The sequence below is a fragment of the Manis pentadactyla genome, chromosome 13, assembly GCF_030020395.1.
Source record: "Manis pentadactyla isolate mManPen7 chromosome 13, mManPen7.hap1, whole genome shotgun sequence".
In the NCBI taxonomy this organism is placed as follows: domain Eukaryota; kingdom Metazoa; phylum Chordata; class Mammalia; order Pholidota; family Manidae; genus Manis; species Manis pentadactyla.
In genome coordinates, this window is record NC_080031.1 from 95,641,427 (window position 1) to 95,660,998 (window position 19,572).

Consider the following 19,572-nt stretch of genomic DNA (forward strand, 5'->3'; position numbering starts at 1 on the left):
TATTAATGATATGGATTAATATCTGGATTATCATTAATCCATATTAATTTGGATTAATCAATTCATCCAAATTTGTTAGGTAAGATTTGTTAGGTAAAAAGCAAGAAGCAAAACTATGTGATCAAATTCATGTAATATTGTAACATACATATGCATGTGAATTACATACATATTTACAGGCTAGCAGCTCAGGTGCCTCTGTGACTCTGGGGGCACTTCTCATCAGATGTACGGCCTGACACTCCAGGTCAGAGGCTACCTGACTGCAGCGTTGGGACTTGGGCCGCAGAGGCTGCCGTCAGCAGGTGCCCGAGAGCTCTAGGTCCACTGGGGCTGATCCTCCAGAATGAGGGGGTGCTCAGCGGGGAGACAAGAAGGCCAGAATGCTAGAGAGCACACACTGATCTAACTGCTGTCCTTTCTTTTCATCCTACTTTGCTACAGTTTTCAATAAACTTCAGTATTTAGCAGTAAGTTAGGCCTAAAGTAGGATTTAGAACTATAAGTGAATTCACAGAGGCAGAATTCTGCTAAAAGTAACAAAAGCAAGCTAGTCAGGTTCGCTCCCACCCACACACAATACTACCTCTTCATCACCACCCAAATGAGGGACCCACATGCCATCATTAAAATGAAACACACTTATAAAATCATAGATTTATATATCTTTACCATTTATTTTTTAAAATCTTATTCAAAATATTAAATAATACAATTTCAGATATGAAAAAAATTACTGCAGTAGAACAGTTCAGGTGTATTTCCATTGTGCTTCCCTTCCTTATTAGGGCAGTAAATCGTCCACCCTGGAGAAATGACGGACGGCCCCACTTCCTCCAGCCTTACACAGAGCACACGCCCTCTGGCTCATCTGGGCTTTGTGAGTGTGTATACCAGGGGCTATGTTTTCTAAAAAGTTGTAGAGACCCTTGTAAGTCAACCATGGTTCAAATCATATATTTACATATGGATCAATTAATTATGATAGAAGGACACAATAAAATGAAATACAGTAAATAATTTCCAGTTGCTATAAAAAAAAAAAGAAAAACAAGTACAGGGGGTGAAAAAGTGTACTCCTACATCCTTTATGTATACAAACAACTTCATTTGGGTATAATTTTAATTTGAAAGATCTAGATATAATATTAATTAAGTGATAATGGCCTCTAAGATTTATTCAAACGTATTACAAGATAATAAAGTGAACAAATCTGATATAATTTTAAATTCTACTCCTTGCTTCAAAGGTTAGAGGAACCTGTGCTACAATCAATTGCTAACTAAAAGCAATTTTATATGTATTTGATACTTTACCATAATTTCTACTTCTAAATTTAACTCAGTAATTCAAACCAGCAAATGGCATCTCTATAATATTTTGCCTATGTCCAATGCAAACTGCACTGTCTCTCTACTGTCAGAATTTCTAGACACATTTATGAATGTGTTACCTAAAATTGTGGACAGATTGAGCAATATCATTATCTTAAGTCATGTTTAACTTACCCAAAAATATTCAAAGCAATTTTTCTGGAAGAAAAAATGTTATCTATATGCAAAGCATTATCACATACATCCTTGTAGATTACAGTTTGGGAGCACAAAGAAATGTGTGTTTAAAAAATAGTACTTGGGTGGCAGAAAGAATCTGAGTCAGCAGTTTCAGATATGTTAGAATTTTGTTACAAGTTTGGGATTTTTTAAAAGTAGAATTACTAATACTTCCAGAAGAAGTAGAATAAAGAAATCTAAAACAAAAAAACTAACAGGTAATGCTTAGCTCCACATTTTGGACACCCGATTGAATTCACTTCTAAAAGTGTAGGAATAAATTATATACTCCTTGTTTGTGATATTTAATTTCCAAAGCACCAAGGCAAAATAGAGACCTACCTCTCATTTAAGTACCAGTTGCCTATGGCAAACATCTGCACAATGTCATATAAAAAGTCAAGCAAATAAAATTACATAATAAGCAAACTGAAATCACAGTGCTTTAAAAAATATAATCATTGGTAATCTTCAGAGAAGGCATTGCCTCATTAACATTCTGGTCCAGACGATGGTATTCCACTGTTTTGGAACAAAGACCATCACGCCATTTCCTGCTTTGAACCAGAAGGAAAATCTGGAATAAAACAAAATAATTAGATATGTAAAAGAGAAAATGGAAGATACGTTAAAAAGTTTCATAACAAGTGAAATATCTCTCTACTAGGTTCCCAAATACAACAAGTAAAATAACAGTAAGGCTGTTTTATTTTCCATCTTGTAAACAAGGCTAGACAGTGCTTCTATAATTTTAACATACATAGGAGTGCTTGTTAAAGATTGATTCCTGGGCTCCATCTTCAGAGATGAGTTAATAGACTGCAGCAGAGCCCAGGAGCCTACCTGTTTAACAAGGTCCTTAGATGCTATAATAGAGATGGCCCAACACTAAACACTGGGATAGAATGTCATTAGCATTCAAAATTTTGCCCACCTACAAATTTTTTTAATGATAGCAATAAACTAATAAAACACAAATAACCAAAAGGGTTTGTAGGGCTTGTTTGCTAACTCAAAACCACCAACAGTTATATATAAGAATTGCTGATTCTCAAAGCTGGAAGGCATCTTGAAATTATCTGGTCCAGTTTTGTTATTTCTCAGATGAAAAAATAAAGGCCCCAAAAGGGAAGATGGCTTGCCAGAATCACAAAGCAAATTACAATAAAGTCAAAAACAGACATTTCCTAATCAGAAAGTATTTAAAAAGACATTGTGTGTTTGGCCTCCCGTTAAGCATCTGAAAAGCTGAACTATTCAGCTCTGCCACTACCCAGTGCCAAGATGTACCCTCATAGTAAATTTTCCATCCAGTCCTACATATGCCTCCTTTGCTTCATGTAATCAACAAGTCAATTCCAGTACAGAAATGTTCATCACAATATTATTTTTGAACTAAAAATTGGAAACCATCTAAATATTCAATAGAAAAATGGCTAAATTGTGTATCTGTTAAATCATGTTTATAAAGAGTATTAATGATATGGAAAATGCTCATGATTTGTTAGGTAAAAAGCAAGATATAAAACTCTATGGGATCAAGTCATTCAAAAATATAACATACACACATTATATCTCAATTATATACATAATTATAGACCAGAAATATACCAACATATTAATAATGGTCAACTTTGGATGATTGATAGCTTAAATTTTCTTTTCTATACTTTTCTGTGTTTCCTGAATTCCCTAAAATAAGCGCGAAATAATTTTACAACCAGAAAAAAAGTTACCAAAATATCATTAAGTTGAATGCTTAATAAATGAAAAGTCTTACGTTAATAATCTTTCTCTACAAGTATTCCCACTGAAGTAGCAATGCTAATGTAAGATATAATCCTTTTTTCAAACAAACCACTTGGTGGGGGAGGTGAAGGGATTAAAGAGGCACAATAATTTGCAATCATAATATAAGTTGGTCCTAGGGACAGCAGTACAGAGCGAGAATATAGTCAATGGTTCTGCAACATCTTTCTACACTGAAAGACTGAACTGCACTAGAGGGGTTAAGGATTTAATAACATGGGTAACTGTTGAACCACTGTGTTGTACATTTGAAACTAATATAAGATTGTGTATCAATGATACTTCAATTAAAAAAATTAATAAACACTGGGCTTTAATTTTTGCTTATTAAAAAATAATCTGACTCTTTTGGAATCACATGGAGTAAAGGATTCTGTCTGTATTTTGTTAAAACATGCCAGATTTATAAACTGATTAGACATCTCAATATTTCACCATCAATTTAAACTTGACTAAAAAGAAAAAAACTGAATCATCAGAAGTATTAATTAGAACTATGAATGAGATAATAAAGGGCAACTTACCTTCCTTTTGTTGTGGTATGTAATGTAAACAACAGCAATACATAGAGCAAAAATAATAAGATGAAAAAAGAAATGGCTATCTTCCTCTTCTATATTTGAAGATGGGGTCTTAAAAGATCTCACTGACTGTTCGATTTCCATGTAGCTCCTGTTATCTTCCAAGGCCTCACTGGACTCCTCATCCCTGGGGCTGGTGGTCCAGTCATATTCTGGTTCTCCGTAATCCCCATTGTCCAGAGTGTCTTTGGCAGCGGACGGAGAACTATTCAGTGTGAGAAGATCATCCTCCTCAATGCTAGGATCTTCATTGTTTCCGGCCTCCTCTTGGGACAGAGAGGCGGTAGGTGAGGGACGAGGGGCCACAGATGCCCCTCCACTTCTCTCTGTACTGGTTGCGGGAGGGAGAGTGGTGCTGATTTGGGAAATAGAAAGTTTGGTTTGGTTTTCATGTTTTAAAGCATTCATATTTGGAGTAGAAACCTCTGGCTTGAGTACAGTTTGGCTCAGCGAATCAGTCTGTGGTAGAGCTAAAATAAGCAAATTAAGAACATTAAACTGACATCTCCAACTTTATCTCCACCAAGCTAGACACGTATTTACCTAAATTTTTCACCAAGCATTTATTTGCTAAATTCCTGTAACCTTCTCTTGAGAATTGGTTAGTAAGTCTCAATAGCCAGTAATCAGTTACATTTCTTCGTAATTATTCCTCAAATAACAACTGCCTTGCCAGATAATAACATCTTAAACAGCCTAAGAGACCTGCTGCATTATATAGGCGGCCACCAAAAGGAAAAAGAAAGAATAGAGAGGGGTGTGACTTTAGGTCACAATGGCAAAGTCCATGCAGAGCTCTGACCCATCCCCTCTGTTTTTACTTCACAGAGAGGCTGGACCTGAGAAATCCTCGCCCAGACTCCCATCTAGCCCCACCCCCAGAACAGAAAGATAGGTAGCTGATTCTAGCTAAAGAAAAGGCCACGAACTAGACCCAGAATTTGAACCTAAATATTTTCAGCACAATATGACAAATTCAACAGTAGCTATAAGCAAACTATAGGCAGCATTTCTAAGTGACACTAGGCATGGAAGACTGTCTCTCCCAAATGAAAAAAAAAGAAAAGTATTCTCAGCAAGAAGGGAAAACTCCTAAAGGAAAAGAACTGGAAACCGGACTTGAAAACTAAGTGTGAACTAGACTATTTTAAAGATTGCAGCATGCAGTTGAAGCATGGGGATGACACCAAATAAATGCAAGTTCTTCCCTCTGCTCCTACCTACTCAACATCTAAATTTACTAAAGGTTAAATTATTTACCGCAGTTAACTCTAAAAGTTCAGAGGATTCCCTGTTGAAATTTAACAGTGTTTCTAACTTATCTAATGTAGTAACTGTTGAAGAACTTCAAGAATATCCATTATACTTTAAAAAAAGAACTGTTACTTGAGATCTAAAAATACTCAGAAAATATTTTTAAGACTATCAAATTAAGGTAATATACTTTATAGGGGTAAGACTAACCAAATCATTCCTGGGTCTTCATAACCATGTGTGCAAATTAACAATCTCATAATAGACAACCTTTGCTTATGTGAATATACCCTGGTTTGTGTACCACAGTTGGAATCTATTTCATGTAGAAAAAATAAATAGCTAGTCTGAACAGGACTACATAGAATCTCAGAAAAAACAACTTAGTAAATTAGGAAAAACTCTTAAACATTTTCAACACTTGGTTCCTTGAAATTTTTCCCTGGAAGAACAGAAATAAACAGGGCTTACAATTGAGTACATTGTTCAGGGACTATTGACAGGAATTTCTTAAAAGAACTTTACGTTTATCACCTCAACTTAGTTATCATTCAGGCATTTACAAATTACTATTTTTCTGATATATTTAACCCTCCTGCCAAAGTGAGGGAAAACATGTTTTAAAGTAAAACTCAAAAAAACTGGGCACCAACTAACTAATCTTTTTTTAAAAATTTGTTTTTCCATGCTTGACTTTAGAATAACTCTGTATAAAGGAAACAAGCTGACAGGAGAATAATTGCAATTTGTCCCCATCTCCCACCCCCTCTCCACATCCAGAAACCCCTCCCCTGTGCACTCAAGAACTCAGTCCGTCACCAGCAAACTCACCTTCCTGGTGTAACTGAACCCTAGACCTCCCTTAAGCACACACTTTCCCTGCAGCCCTTTTCATTAACAGCTGTTTCTTTCCCACATCCTTGGGTGCCCTGGGGGAGGGGGACTATTCTCCTTGGGAAGGGGGTAGCCCATTCCAGAAACATTCTCCCATTCCCTTCCCTAAATACTCCAGCCTTGATTCTCTTGTCATCAGCTATCACCCACTAACCTTTGTCCACCAACTCCCAGTTCACAGTCCCTAATTTTCAATTATTTTAGCTCCTGGCTCTAGAGTTCAACTACTGCTTGATTTCAAAATCCTTGACTCTCTTCTGATCATCCAGCTCTCCCCTAACCTTAACCCCTCACTCCCATGGCCATTCTCTATCATCATCACCCCTCCATAGTCTCAATTTCACGCATACCATTTGCTGACATGACCTCCTACCTTTCCAGTTCATTCCCTGATATTCTGAATCCATCACGACCTACAATTCGCTGATCCTACCACCTTCTCAGTCCTTCATGGCCACCACTCCACGCTCTCACAACACACAGTCTTCCCTCTTTACCACATTCAATTCGTGGTCAGCCATTATCCCTCCCTTACACACACCTTCAAATGCCTTCCCCCTTACTCACTTTGTCCCACTTACTTGGCGAGGCTGCATCCTGAGTTAAATCAAATTCTCTGACTACTTCCCATCTGCACCAAACAGCTGAACATGGCTGGAAATAAATACATAGATCAATGCCAAAATTTGGATGTATATGTAGTGCTGTGGGCAGTCACACTGTATTTGCCTAGTCCATTCACCCTCCTGCTCCCTCAGGAGACCATTTCACATTTTCTTCTGTCCTCAACCTTCCAACACCTTCTCTGTTGTCTTCATTTTTAACCGATGGCATCACTTCCTAACTGCTCAGAGAAAAATGAAGCCATCAGAAGAGAACTTCCGTGAGTTGCCAGAACTCTAGACTCATAAATCCAACTGCCCACTTGACATCTCCTCTTAGATGTCTGACATTCAACACATTCAAAATGAATTCTGACCAGCTTTCAGGAAGATGGAATGCACATGCTGTTCCCTATTCTTCCACTACAAACAACCAAAGATCCTGCATGTTATATATAAAATAACATAAGACTCTGAAAGGTAGAGAGAGTAAGTCAGAGCAGTTAGAGACCTCTGAACCCGAGAAACGACCTGGTGGTAACTTCCCTGTATTTCTTTTTCTACCTCATGTATTCCAGACATGGAGCTGAAGAAGTCAGCAACCTGGAAACACCAAAGAGTACAGACAAAATGGGTCCCCCAAAAAGCCTGCTCTCTCTAGCCAAATGGTCAGGAGAGAGGCAGCCTACCAAGAAAGCGTTTAGATAACGACAGCTCTACTCCAGGCAAACACCCCAGAAAAAACTGTGGTTCCACTCAAAACCACACCAGCAAAGGCCAAGTGGGGAGCCTAGATGTCCCCCCTTATCAGGCTGTAATGAGGTGCCCCTTCCCCTCCACAATGGGATGGTGTCAGAGGAGGCCAAGTGGAGAGCCAAAACTTTAGCCATCAGCCAGCAGTAACAAGGCAACCTCTTCCACCATGACTGTGCAGGCCATGAGGGCAGCCAGAACTCCCACCCCTGCCCAGAAGTAACAAGATGACCACCACCCTTTGGATGTCAATAGAAATCAAGTGGAAACCCTAGAATTCTCCCTCTACCTGGCAGTGATGTGCAGCAACCCCCCTTCTCCTGCCAGAGTGATGTCATTAAAAGCCAACTAAAAGAGAAAGTTTAAATAAGACTAGAGTATTAAAAACACAAACTACCACAACTCACACAATATGAAATGCATTATTTGAATAGCTCTTTAACTATTAAGGAAATGGAATTATTTTTTAAACTCCCAAAATATAAATTCCCAGACTCAGATGGTTTCACTAGCAAATTCTACCAATGTTTAAAGAATTAACACCAATTCTACACAATCTCGTCCAGAAAACAGAAGAGGAGGGAACACTTCTCAATTCACTTTGTGAAGCAAGTGCTATTATCCTGATACCAAAACCAAAGACACTACAGAAAAAGAAAACTACAGACTGATATCTGTCATGAACATAGATACAAAAATCTCTAACAAAATATTAGACATAAAAATCAGCAATATATAAAAAGATTGATATTCTATGAATAATGAGGTTTATTCCAGGGATGTAAGACTGGTTCAATATTCAAAAGCCAATCAGTACAATCCATCATATTAACAAGCTAAATGAAACCCACCTAAGTCTCACACCTTTACAAAAATTAACTTAAAATGCTTCACAAATTTAATGTAAAATGTAAAACTATAAAGCTTTTAGAAAAAGTCACAGGAGGAAATCTTTGGAATTTAGGGCTAGGAAACATATTCCTAGACTTGACAGCAAATACACAATACATAAAAGGGAAAAATTCATAAATTTTTCAAGATTTCCATCAAAATTAAAAACTTTTTTTCCATGAAAAATATTCTTCTAAGGATGAAAAGACAAGCTACAAAGTGGGAAACATACTTAGAAGCCCCAACCCAACAAAGGACTAGCAGCTAGAATACAAAAAGAACTCTGAGAACTCACAAGTGGAAGAGCGAACAGTCCAATTAGAACATGGACAAAAGACAGGAAGAGAGACTTCACCAAAGAGAATATACAGGTGGCAAATGAGCACATGAAATGATATTAGCCATTACAGGAAAGCAAATTAAAACCATAATGAGATTTCACTGCACACCTATTAGAATAGCTAAAATAAAAAATACTGACAATATCAAATGTTGGCAAGGATGCAGGGAAACTAGACCACCCATATGTTGCTGGTGGTAATGTAAAATAGAACAACCATGCCAGAAAAGTTTGGCAGTTTCTTAAACAACTAAATAGGCAACTACCATATGACCCAGAAATTGCACTCCTGGGCATTTATCCCAGAGAAATGAAAACTTATGTTCACACAAAAATCTGAACATGAATGTTTATAGCAGCTTTATTCATAATAGCCAAAAACTGGAAAAAACCCAGATGTGCTATAGTAGATGAATGGTATATAAAGTGTAATAGATCCCCACCATGGATATTTAGCAATAAAAAGGAACAAACTATTGACATATGAAACAACTTGGATGGATCTCCAAAGAATTATTAAGTGAAAAGAGCCAATCCCAAAAAGTGACATACCATATGATTCCATTTATATCACATTCTCAAACTGACAAAATTATAGAAATAAAAAACAGATTAGTGGTTGTCAGGATTTCAGGAGGGGGTGGAGATAGGAGGGAGGTGGGGGATGACTATAAAAAAGGTCACATGAGAAGTCCTTATAGTGACAGAAATACTCTGTATATTGACTGGCCCATTGTCAGTATCCTGGTTGTGATATTGTACTAGTTTTGTAAAATGTTACCATTGGGAAAACTGGGTAAAATGATACAGGAACCTACAATTAAAGAAATACATTTTTACTTCCCACTCCAAAAAGAAAAAACAAAACAACAAAACAAAGACTTGTACCTATCTCCCTTAATAGCAATGAATGGCAGTTCCATTTTTCTAGTTACTCAAGCCAAAAACCTAGGAGTCATTTTCTTAACCATCCAATCTTATGCTACATTTAAACTACATGCAGAATTTGAAGACTTTTCACCCCTCCACTACTACTGTCTAGTCCAAGCCACTATCATCTTACCTGGATTATTACAGCAGCCTTCTAAATGATCTGCTTGTGTCTACCTCAACCCCTATTGTCCACTCTCAACACAGCAGCCAGTGTCATCCTATAAAAACTAAGTTAGATGACATTACTCATCTGCTGAAAACCCTCTGGGAGCCCACCCCCCACCCCAACTCACAGGTAGGAGGAAGAGAAATGGAGTGGGGAGGGGGCAGAAGCCTAGGACTGCTGAACATCCAGCCCTGGAGACCTGCTCTAGGAGCACAAACCTACATTAAATGGTGCTCTGGAGATTAGTGGGGTTGGAAAGCAAAGACAGGCAGTATACTTGGAGAGACTGAGATTCCAGCCACTTGTGGAGAACAGGTACTCACAACTGGCTGCTATGGGACACCTTGAAAGGTGGGCACATTGAAAGACTTCCCAACAGCGAGAGAGCTGCTAAAGGGGCAAGGATTACACAGACATTGCTGCTCAGGAGAAAGGACAGATGGACAAAATCATCCTGGCACACTCAGCCAGCACACTGGGAACTTTCAGGAGCTTCATGCACTCCATCCCACTTGCTGGCAACATGCACCAGGACACCCCAATGTGATAAGCAGCATGCCGCTCCTTCCTCCCAGCCAGTATCTGTTCCCAAACGTGCTACCCCCGACATTGCATCAGGCCAGCCAGAGGGCGGCCCCACCTATGGCAGCTACAGTGGCATAATGCAGAGGCTCATTCCTGCATGCTCAGCCCACTGGCCCTGGCAGTAGAGGCAGGCATGGTGGCCAGAAAGCAGGAAAGAGCTCTTTCCTCCTGGCAGGTACCGGTGCCGCTTGCCTGTGACACCTGCCATCACTCCAGGGGCTGGGAAGCTCCAGAGAGCAGAGCTTCTGGGCACTAGAGAGGACTGCCTACACAAAGTTATTATCTCATGTTATTCATACAAATATGAAATGGCAAAAGAACCGGGTACAAACCAAACCCCACAAACACCAGAAAGAGGGACACGTGAAACTGAAATCACCAATCTTCCTCATAAAGCTTACAAAATAAAAATCATAAACATGCTCACAGAGCTACAGAAAACTATTCAAGACCTCAGGGAGAACTTCAAGAAAGAAACAGAAACTTTGAAAAACACAGTATCTGAAATGAAACATACAATGGAGGGACTTAAAAGCAGATCAGATGAGGTAGAGGAGATAACATATGAAACAGAAATTAGAGAACAGGAAAACAAAGAATCTGGGGCACAGAGAGAAAAAAGGATTCTCTAGGAATGAAAGAATAGTAAGAGAACTATGTGACCAATCCAAATGGAATAATATTCACATTACAGGGATACAAGAAGAGACAGAAAAAGGCATAGAAAGTCTCTTTGAGGAAATAATTGCTGAAAATTTCCCCAGGCTGGGGAAGGAAATAGTCTCTCAGGCCAAGGAAGTGCACAGATCTCCCAACACAAGGGACCCAAGGAAGATAACACCAAGACATAAAAACTTAAATGGCAAAGATCAAGGACAAGGACCGGGTATTAAGAGCAGCCAGAGAGAAAAAAGATCACATACAAAGGAAAGCCCATCAGGCTATCATCAGACTTCTCAGCAGAAACCTTACTGGCCAGAAGGAAGTGGCATCACATATTTAATGCAATGAAACAGAAGGGCCTCGAACCAAGAATACTCTATCCGGAAAGATTATCATTCAAATTTGAAGCAGGAATTAAATAATTTCAAGATAAGCAAAAGTTGAGGAAATTAACCTCCCACAAACTGTCTCTACAGTGTATTTTGGAGGGACTGCTATAGATGGAAATGCTCCTAAGGCTAAATAGCTGTCACCAGAGAAAATAAAACAACAGTAAAGGAAGTAAACCAATTATTTACCAAGCAAATGCAAAATTAAATCAACTACTCACAAAGTCAGTCAAGGGATACACAAAGAGTACAGAATAAGACACCTAATATATAAAGAATGGAAGAGGAGGAAAACTAAAAGAACCTTTAAATTGAATGTCAAAGAGCATACAAAGTGAGTTAAGTTAGACTGTTAGATAGTAAAGAAGCCACCCTTGAACCTTTGGTAACCACAAATCCAAAACCTGCAATTACAATAACTATATATCTATCAATAATCACCCTAAATGTAAGTGGACTGAATGCACCAATCAAAAGGCACAGAGTGGGAGAATGGATAAAAAAACAAGACCCATCTACATGCTGCCTACAAAAGACTCACTTCAAACCCAAAGACATACACAGACTAAAAGTGAAGGGATGGAAAAAGATATTTCATGCAAATAATAGAAAAAAGCAGGAGTTGCACTACTTGTATCAGACAAAATAGCCTTCAAAACAAAGAAAGTAACAAGAGACAAAGAAGGACATTACATAATGATAAAGTGGTCAATCCAACAAGAGGATATAACCATTATAAATATCTATGCACACAACATAGGAGCATCTACATATGTGAAGCAAATACTAACAGAATTAAAGGGGGAAACAGAATGCAATGCATTCATTTCAGGAGACTTCAACACATCACCCACTCCAAGGGACAGATCAACCAGACAGAAAATAAGTAAGGAGACAGAGGCACTGAACAACACATTAGAACAGGTGGACCTAACAGACATCTACAGAACACTGCACCCAAAAGGAGCAGGATCCACATTCTTCTCAAGTACACATGGAACATTTTCAAGAATAGATCATACACTAGGCAACAAAATGAGGCTCAGTACATTCAGAAGGATTGAAATTGTACCAACCAGCTTCTCAGACCACAAAGGTATGAAAGAAATAAATTATGCAAAGGAAACAAAAAAGCCCACAAACACATGGAGGCTAACATGCTCCTAAATAATCAATGGATCAATGACCAAATAAAAACAGAGATCAAGCAATATATGGAGACAAATGAAAACAGTAACTCAACACTGCAAAATCTGTGGGACACAGCAAAGGCTGTGCTAAAAGGGTAGTGTATTGCAATACAGGCCTACCTCAGGAAAGAAGAACAATCCCAAATGAACAGTCTAAACTCACAATTAATGAAACTAGAACAAGAACAAAGGAGGCCCAGAGTCAGTATAAGGAGGGACATAATAAAGATCAGAGCAGAAATATATAAAATTGAGAAGAATAAAACAATACAAAGAATCAATGAAGCCAGGCTCTGGTTCTTCAAGAAAATAAACAAAATAGATAAACCCCTAGCCAGATTTATCAAGAAAAAGAGTCTACACACACCAATAGAATCAGAAATGAGAAATAAAAAATCACTATGGACACTAGAGTAACACAAAGAATTATAGAGAATACTATGAAAAATTATATGCTAACAAACTGGATAATCTAGAAGAAATGGACAGTTTTCTAGAAAAATACAACCTTCCAATACTGACCCAGGAAGAAACAGAAAATATGAGCAGATTGATTACCAACAATGAAATTGAATTGGTAATCAAAAAACTACCTAAGAACAAAATCCCTGTACCAGATGGCTTCATTGCTGAATTTTATCAAACATTTAAAGAAGACATAATACCCATCCTCCTTAAAGTTTTCCAAAAAGTAGAAGAGCAGGGAATACTTCCAAACTCATTCTATGAGGCTAGCAAGGGCAAGGGAAACAAAGGCAAAAATGAACAAATGGGACTACATCAAACTAAAAAGCTTCCACACAGCAAAGGACACCATCAGTAGAACAAAAAAGGCATCCTACAGTATGGGAGAATATATTCATAAATGACATATCAGACAAGGGGTTAACATCCAAAATATATAAAGAACTCACATGTCTCAACACCCAAAAAGCAAATAACCCAATTAAAAAATGGGCAGAGGATATGAACAGACACTTCTCCAAAGAAGAAATTCAGATGGCCAACAGGCACATGAAAAGATGCTCCACATTGCTAGTCATCAGGGAAATGCAAATTAAAACCACAATGAGGTATCACCTCACACCAGATAGGATGGCCAACATCCAAAAGACAAGAAACAATAAATGCTGGTGAGGATGTGGAGAAAGGGGAACACTCCTACACTGTTGGTGGGAATGTAAATTAGTTCAACCATTATGGAAAGCAATATGGAAGCTCCTCAAAAAACTAAAAATAGAAATACTATTTGGCCCAGGAATTCCATTCCTAGTAATTTACCCAAAGAAAACAAGATTCCAGATTCAAAAAACATATGCACCCCTATGTTTATCACAGCACTATTTACAATAGCCAAGATATGGTAACAACCTAAGTGTCCATCCGTAGATGAATGGATAAAGAGGACGTGGTACATATACACAATGGAATATTATTCAGCCATAACAAGAAAACAGATCCTACCATTTACAACAACATGGATGGAGCTAGAAGGTATTATGTTCAGTAAAATAAGCCAGGTGGAGAAAGACAAGTACAAAATAATTTCACTCATTTGTGGAGTGTAACAAAGCAAAACTGAAGTAACGAAACAGCAGCAGAGTCATAGACTCACCCCAAGAAGGGACTAGCAGTTACCAAAGAGGCTGGGTCGGGGAGGGAGCAGGGGATTGAGGGGCATTATGATTGGCACACATGGTGTGTGGTGGGGTGACAGGGAGGAAAGACAGTATAGCACAGAAAAGACAAGTAGTGACTCTGTAGGAACTTGCTGCACTGATGGACAGTGACTGTGGTGGGGCGTGGGGAGGACTCAATAATATGGGTGAATGTAGTAACCACAATGTTGCTTATGTGAAACCTTATATCGATTTACCTTAATAATAAAAATATTATTATTTTATTGTATATCGATGTACCTTAATAATAAAAATAAACATAAAAAATTTAGGTGATCACATGTAACTTATTCACTATGTAAGAATTTGTACTCCATGTAAGAACTTGTTCGTTATGCATCAGAAGATTGGAGACTGACGAAAATTAGGCTTGGGGTGGATTAATGATTGTGCATTGAGTATTGACCCCCCTATACAGAATTTTATATATATATTTTTTTTTATTGTATTTTTATATATTGTAACAACTTGGTATGGTGATAGCTGGTACCTAGAATTATCATGTATATAAATGTTGAATCACTGTGTTGTATACCTGAAACTAATGTAATACTGTGTGTCAACTACCCTTCAATAAAAAATAATTATCGGAAAAAAAAAAAAAAATTTAGGTGATCATTTGGGAGCAATATGATGTCAACACAGAAAGTACACATTTTTTAAATGGCATAGCAAGACTCACCAGTGATCCAAAATAATGTTTACATTAGTTCTGTTTAGACTTCATCAAAATAAAAACAGAAAACTAAAAAATTCTTACAGATAGCCAAGAATATATCCAAGCACTAGAATACTAAGAAACGTAATATGGAACAGGTTTAAACAAATCTATGTGGTTACTTTTTAACTTTCTATGCTTAACTGAAGTTTGGAACTCAACACGTTCTATTTAGACTATAATTTTCTTATTACAAGAGTAAGTACATTGAAATCATTCCACCATAAGGCACACTTACAAAAAATTTTATTACCCAAAGCTTTACAAATGCTACACTATACTGCAATAGAGTTGTTTCCCTATTCAAAACATATATGCTCGTTTACATTTGTTATTTTCAGTAAGGAATAATTAGAATTTACAATTGATATAAAGACTGAATAAAAAAGAAAAAGATTCCCTGAAATATCCCAGAATAGTTGGAGCAATATTTATGGGGTTTTAACAAATGAAAATAGAGACAAGAGGACCCCTTAATACCCCCCTCTCTCCCTCGCTTACCCTCATCACAAGATTTTCAACCATCTCTTAGGGGGAAAAGTTCTTTCTGAAACTATAGTTATCAGCTATAGATGCCCCCAACCGTAAGTGGTAAGCATTCCAACGAGAAATATGTTTTAATGTCAGTTTCTTCTTAGATGATTACATGAACAAAACAGCGATGCTACTTTCATACTCCAGGAACAGGATATCAGCATCAATCAGGGAAATCCTCATTATATTTTACTAAAATGGAAGGGGATTGGGAAAATGGACGCATTACTTCCTCCACAGAATTACAGACACTTCTGGGAGGGTAGGAGGGTGGTCCGGTTGCCCTGCCCTCAGTGCTGCCGAGAACACCTAAGTAAGGAACCAGCACTGTAGTAGAGAAATGTGTGGCTGGACAGCCACTCTTGGAAAGCAAAAGAACACTATTCCATTCACACTGTTTGCATCTGAAAACTCAAGAAAGACGTAGGAAAAAAGGCAGGATTAAGTCTTGGCCTGAAAGAAAAAGGGATGACTAAATAACATACTCTGTAATCATTGTAAATTCTTATTAATGGACTTGTTCCCCCTAAATCTTAGGCCCTGGTTTACAGATTTCACCATTTCTCAATAAAGCTTTCAACATTTTGATTCACAATGTAACATTTCTAAGAAAAGAAATATTTAATTATACGGCGTAATTTATAATAGCCAAGATATGGAAACAACCTAAATGTCTATCGACGGATGAATGGATAAAAAAGCTGTGATACTACAGAGAAGAAAGTAATGACCCTATAGCATCTTACTATGCTAATAGACAGTGACTGCAACAGGGGGTGAGGGTGGGGGGAGGGTTGGTGGTGAGGACTTGATAATGTGGGTGAATGTTGAAACTACAACGTTCATGTGAAACCTTCATAACATTGTATATCAATGACACTTTAATAAAACAAATAGCTATGATATTATATAAAATAGACTACTATTCAGCCATATTAAAAATAATGGAATCTTGCCATTATGGATGGACCTTGAGGGCATTGTGCTAAGTGAAATAAGACAGAGAAAGACAAATACTGTATAATTTCACTTTCATTTGCAATCCAAAAAGAAAAAAAAATCAAAGTAAAACAAAAGCCAACAAGACAAATTCACAGATATAGAGATTAATAGGGGAGGGGGGTGAAGGGTAAAAGGAGGTACAAACATCCAGTTATAAAATAAGTTATGGGGATGTAATGTACAGCATAGTGACTATAGTTAATAAATCTGTATTGTATATTTGAAAATCACTGAGTTAAATCTTAAGGGCTTTCATTACAAGAAAAAAAATTTGTAACTGTTTAATGACAGATGGTAACCAGACTTACTGTGATCAGTTTGTAGTGTATACAAGTATCAAATCATTATTTTGTATGCCTGAAACTAATGTAATGCTATACGTCAATTATGCCTCAATTTAAAAAAGTTTAAAAATATAAATAAAAAATGTTAGAAATACTTAATCAAATCCTACAATTCATTAAAGAGAAGCAGGGTTGTCCAATTAACCTAGGACACAGGGAAAGGGGACCACATTTATAAAGAATCTCCTTTTTCCAAGAACAACTCTCCTTCCCCCAATCCCCTCAAGAGCCTACCGCCCCTGTATTCTGGCTCTTTACCAAGCATCAGAACCTCCCAGACCTGAGATGCCCCATACCCGATGCTTCTTCCCCTTCACATTCGCCCTAGGAAATACTCCATCAGCTGAGACCGGTCACTGCCCCTGCCCACCCTGGTCTGTCTCTAGACACCACACCTCCTAACCACGGCCATCTCTTCAGCACCTGTCTCCTCCGCCCCCTCTTCTAGACTCTCCTAACTACCAGCTCCAAGAAATTTCAGAGACCCCACCACCGCCATTCCGGGTAGCAACCCATTCTCTCTAGACAGCACCACTTCCGCCTCCCCGCCCATCTACACTCTGCTTCCTGCTCTTCAGGTCCCTGCATCTCTCAACCCCACTTCTCAGACGCCTTAGGAGACTCCTTCAGACAGCGCACTCTTACACCTCGGGCCGTGGCTATCCTGCCCCGCAGGCAACGCCATCTGCTCAGACCCTCGGAAGCGCCCTTTCCCTGACCCGGCCAGTCTCTTCGCCCGCGCCGGAGCCCTCCGAGTCTTCCCACGCCCTTCCTGCCGCCGCGCCTCCTTTACCGCTGGACATGGTGGCGGACGCAAACAGCAGCGCCAGGACCAGCGACCGCGCCGACTCCCCGGGCACCTGGACGCCTGGCCAGAACGGCAGCTTCGCTTGCGCGACCTGCCTCATCCTCCTCAGGGTGGCAGCGGCCATAACGGACTCGGCCGGGAGCCTGCACGGTTGCTAGGTTCTACGTCATGACGTCAGGCACTGCGTAAGGCAGCACGGCCCCTGGCGTCTACGTCCCGGCGCGATAACGTCATCGCCTGGCGCGGGACTCTTGGAACCCGGGCGAAAGCATGTTGGAAGTTACAGTGAAGTGAGATCCGCGGGCCAAACTTCTCTGCGGATGAAGCGTGTCGTGTGTAAGGTGTGGAGAGGATGAGAACAAGCACCTCCCAGCTCCCACATAATGGGATACTGTACAGTTAAAAATGTTTTAAGACATTTTTAAGAGGAGAATCCAACTGTGTAATAGACTGATCCCGAAAGGTAACTGTCCTCCCGTTCCCAAAGAGGAAGGGAACACAAATGTTAACACTGGCCATTAGGTGGTGGAATTATAGGTAAATGTTTTATTTTTTATCTTTCCCCATACTTATTTATAACTTCAGATAGTGGGGACCTTCCCATATTTCAGTATGGAAATACTTAATATTTCAGAACAAAACAAACTCCCTACTTTTGTGTTTTCTTGTGCGGGAGACTATAGTGTAAAATACACTCTACATAATAGTAAAGGTATTACGGAGGAAAAGCAAGGACGTGATGAAGTAGGGATGCAGCTTCTACACTTCCTACAATAAGTTCTATTACTTTTTGTATTTTGTAACTTAAAATTCCCATTATGAAAATGCAAATTTAGAAACTTACAGGAAATTCCCTTACTGCCCTGGCACAATGCTTTGGTCTGTTTGTTCTGTGAATATTTCGTTAGTAAATGTCTACAAGCTTCAAATCATAAAGGTTTCGCTTGGTTGAATTATAGGGAAACTAGCGTGGCATGAAGCAAGACATTTTACCCATAGCTTCACTTCTTGTCTCCCTGATTTCTTCAGAAGGCTGCTGCTCTCCCCCAGACACAGCTGAGCTGCCTCTCTGAAGAGAGAAGGGCCTGTATTCTCCTGAATCTGGTTTCTTTTAACATTTAACTGGCCCCTGTGACAGCTCCAACACACAAACCGTGTTGTTAAAGAAAACTAAGAGGTCATTCATCTGTTCATTTCCCAAAGCCCACCACAAGCCCTGATAGACTGAATGGTGCCCTTATTGCAAACCTTCCAGGGTAGCCAAGGTACAGTCTTTCCAAGTTCCCCTGGCATTTTCCCTTCTGTACAGAAACCCCAACTCAGTTTAATTCATAAGCTTCTCAATTCTAGCTTCTGCTTGTTGGAAAATTCAGTTAAACAGGGCCTTCTGTGAAATAAACACACCTTCAGTCCTCTCTTCTTGGTCCATTTTGTTCCTTTGTCCCCATAACAGACTGTTCTCTTATTGTTGAGATATCATGAACTCAAGGTATTTTGCACAATATTCCAACATGCTGCATACAATGGGCAGATACTTAATATGTAAATGGAGATGGAAATGCTCCCTTATACTCAAGAGGGCCCTTTGTACAGCTCAAAATACCACTACTGCACCTGGCATCTGATGGGATGTACCCAACAACCATTATGTGTCAAAATCTCTAGACTAAGTCAACAAAGTTCACTTTGAAATAGCTGCATGTCCTTATGAAACTGATGAAGACAATATGGCAAATGCTGAGGCCACAAGGTTTGGAGTGATCAATTACACAAAATACTAAAAGTAAATCTGGTACCTGTTTGGAAATGTCAAACATCCATAAAGGAATTCTGCGTAAAAACATATACATCATTGAATAGAAAAAATTTTGTATTTGCTGAAG

General features: G+C 38.8%; 1 protein-coding gene across 1 annotated transcript; it reads right to left on the reverse strand.

Moving 5' to 3' along the window:
• Positions 1 to 653: 653 nt before the first annotated feature.
• On the reverse strand, positions 654 to 17,873 carry C13H5orf15 (chromosome 13 C5orf15 homolog). The gene is made up of 3 exons (XM_036898589.2): positions 17,675 to 17,873; positions 3,888 to 4,414; positions 654 to 2,131 (listed from the first exon to the last, which is right to left on the reverse strand). Exons 1-3 carry the CDS (start codon positions 17,811 to 17,813, stop codon positions 2,000 to 2,002), a joined length of 798 nt encoding a protein of 265 aa, XP_036754484.2. The 5' UTR covers positions 17,814 to 17,873; the 3' UTR covers positions 654 to 1,999.
• Between the last annotated feature and the right edge of the window lie 1,699 nt (positions 17,874 to 19,572).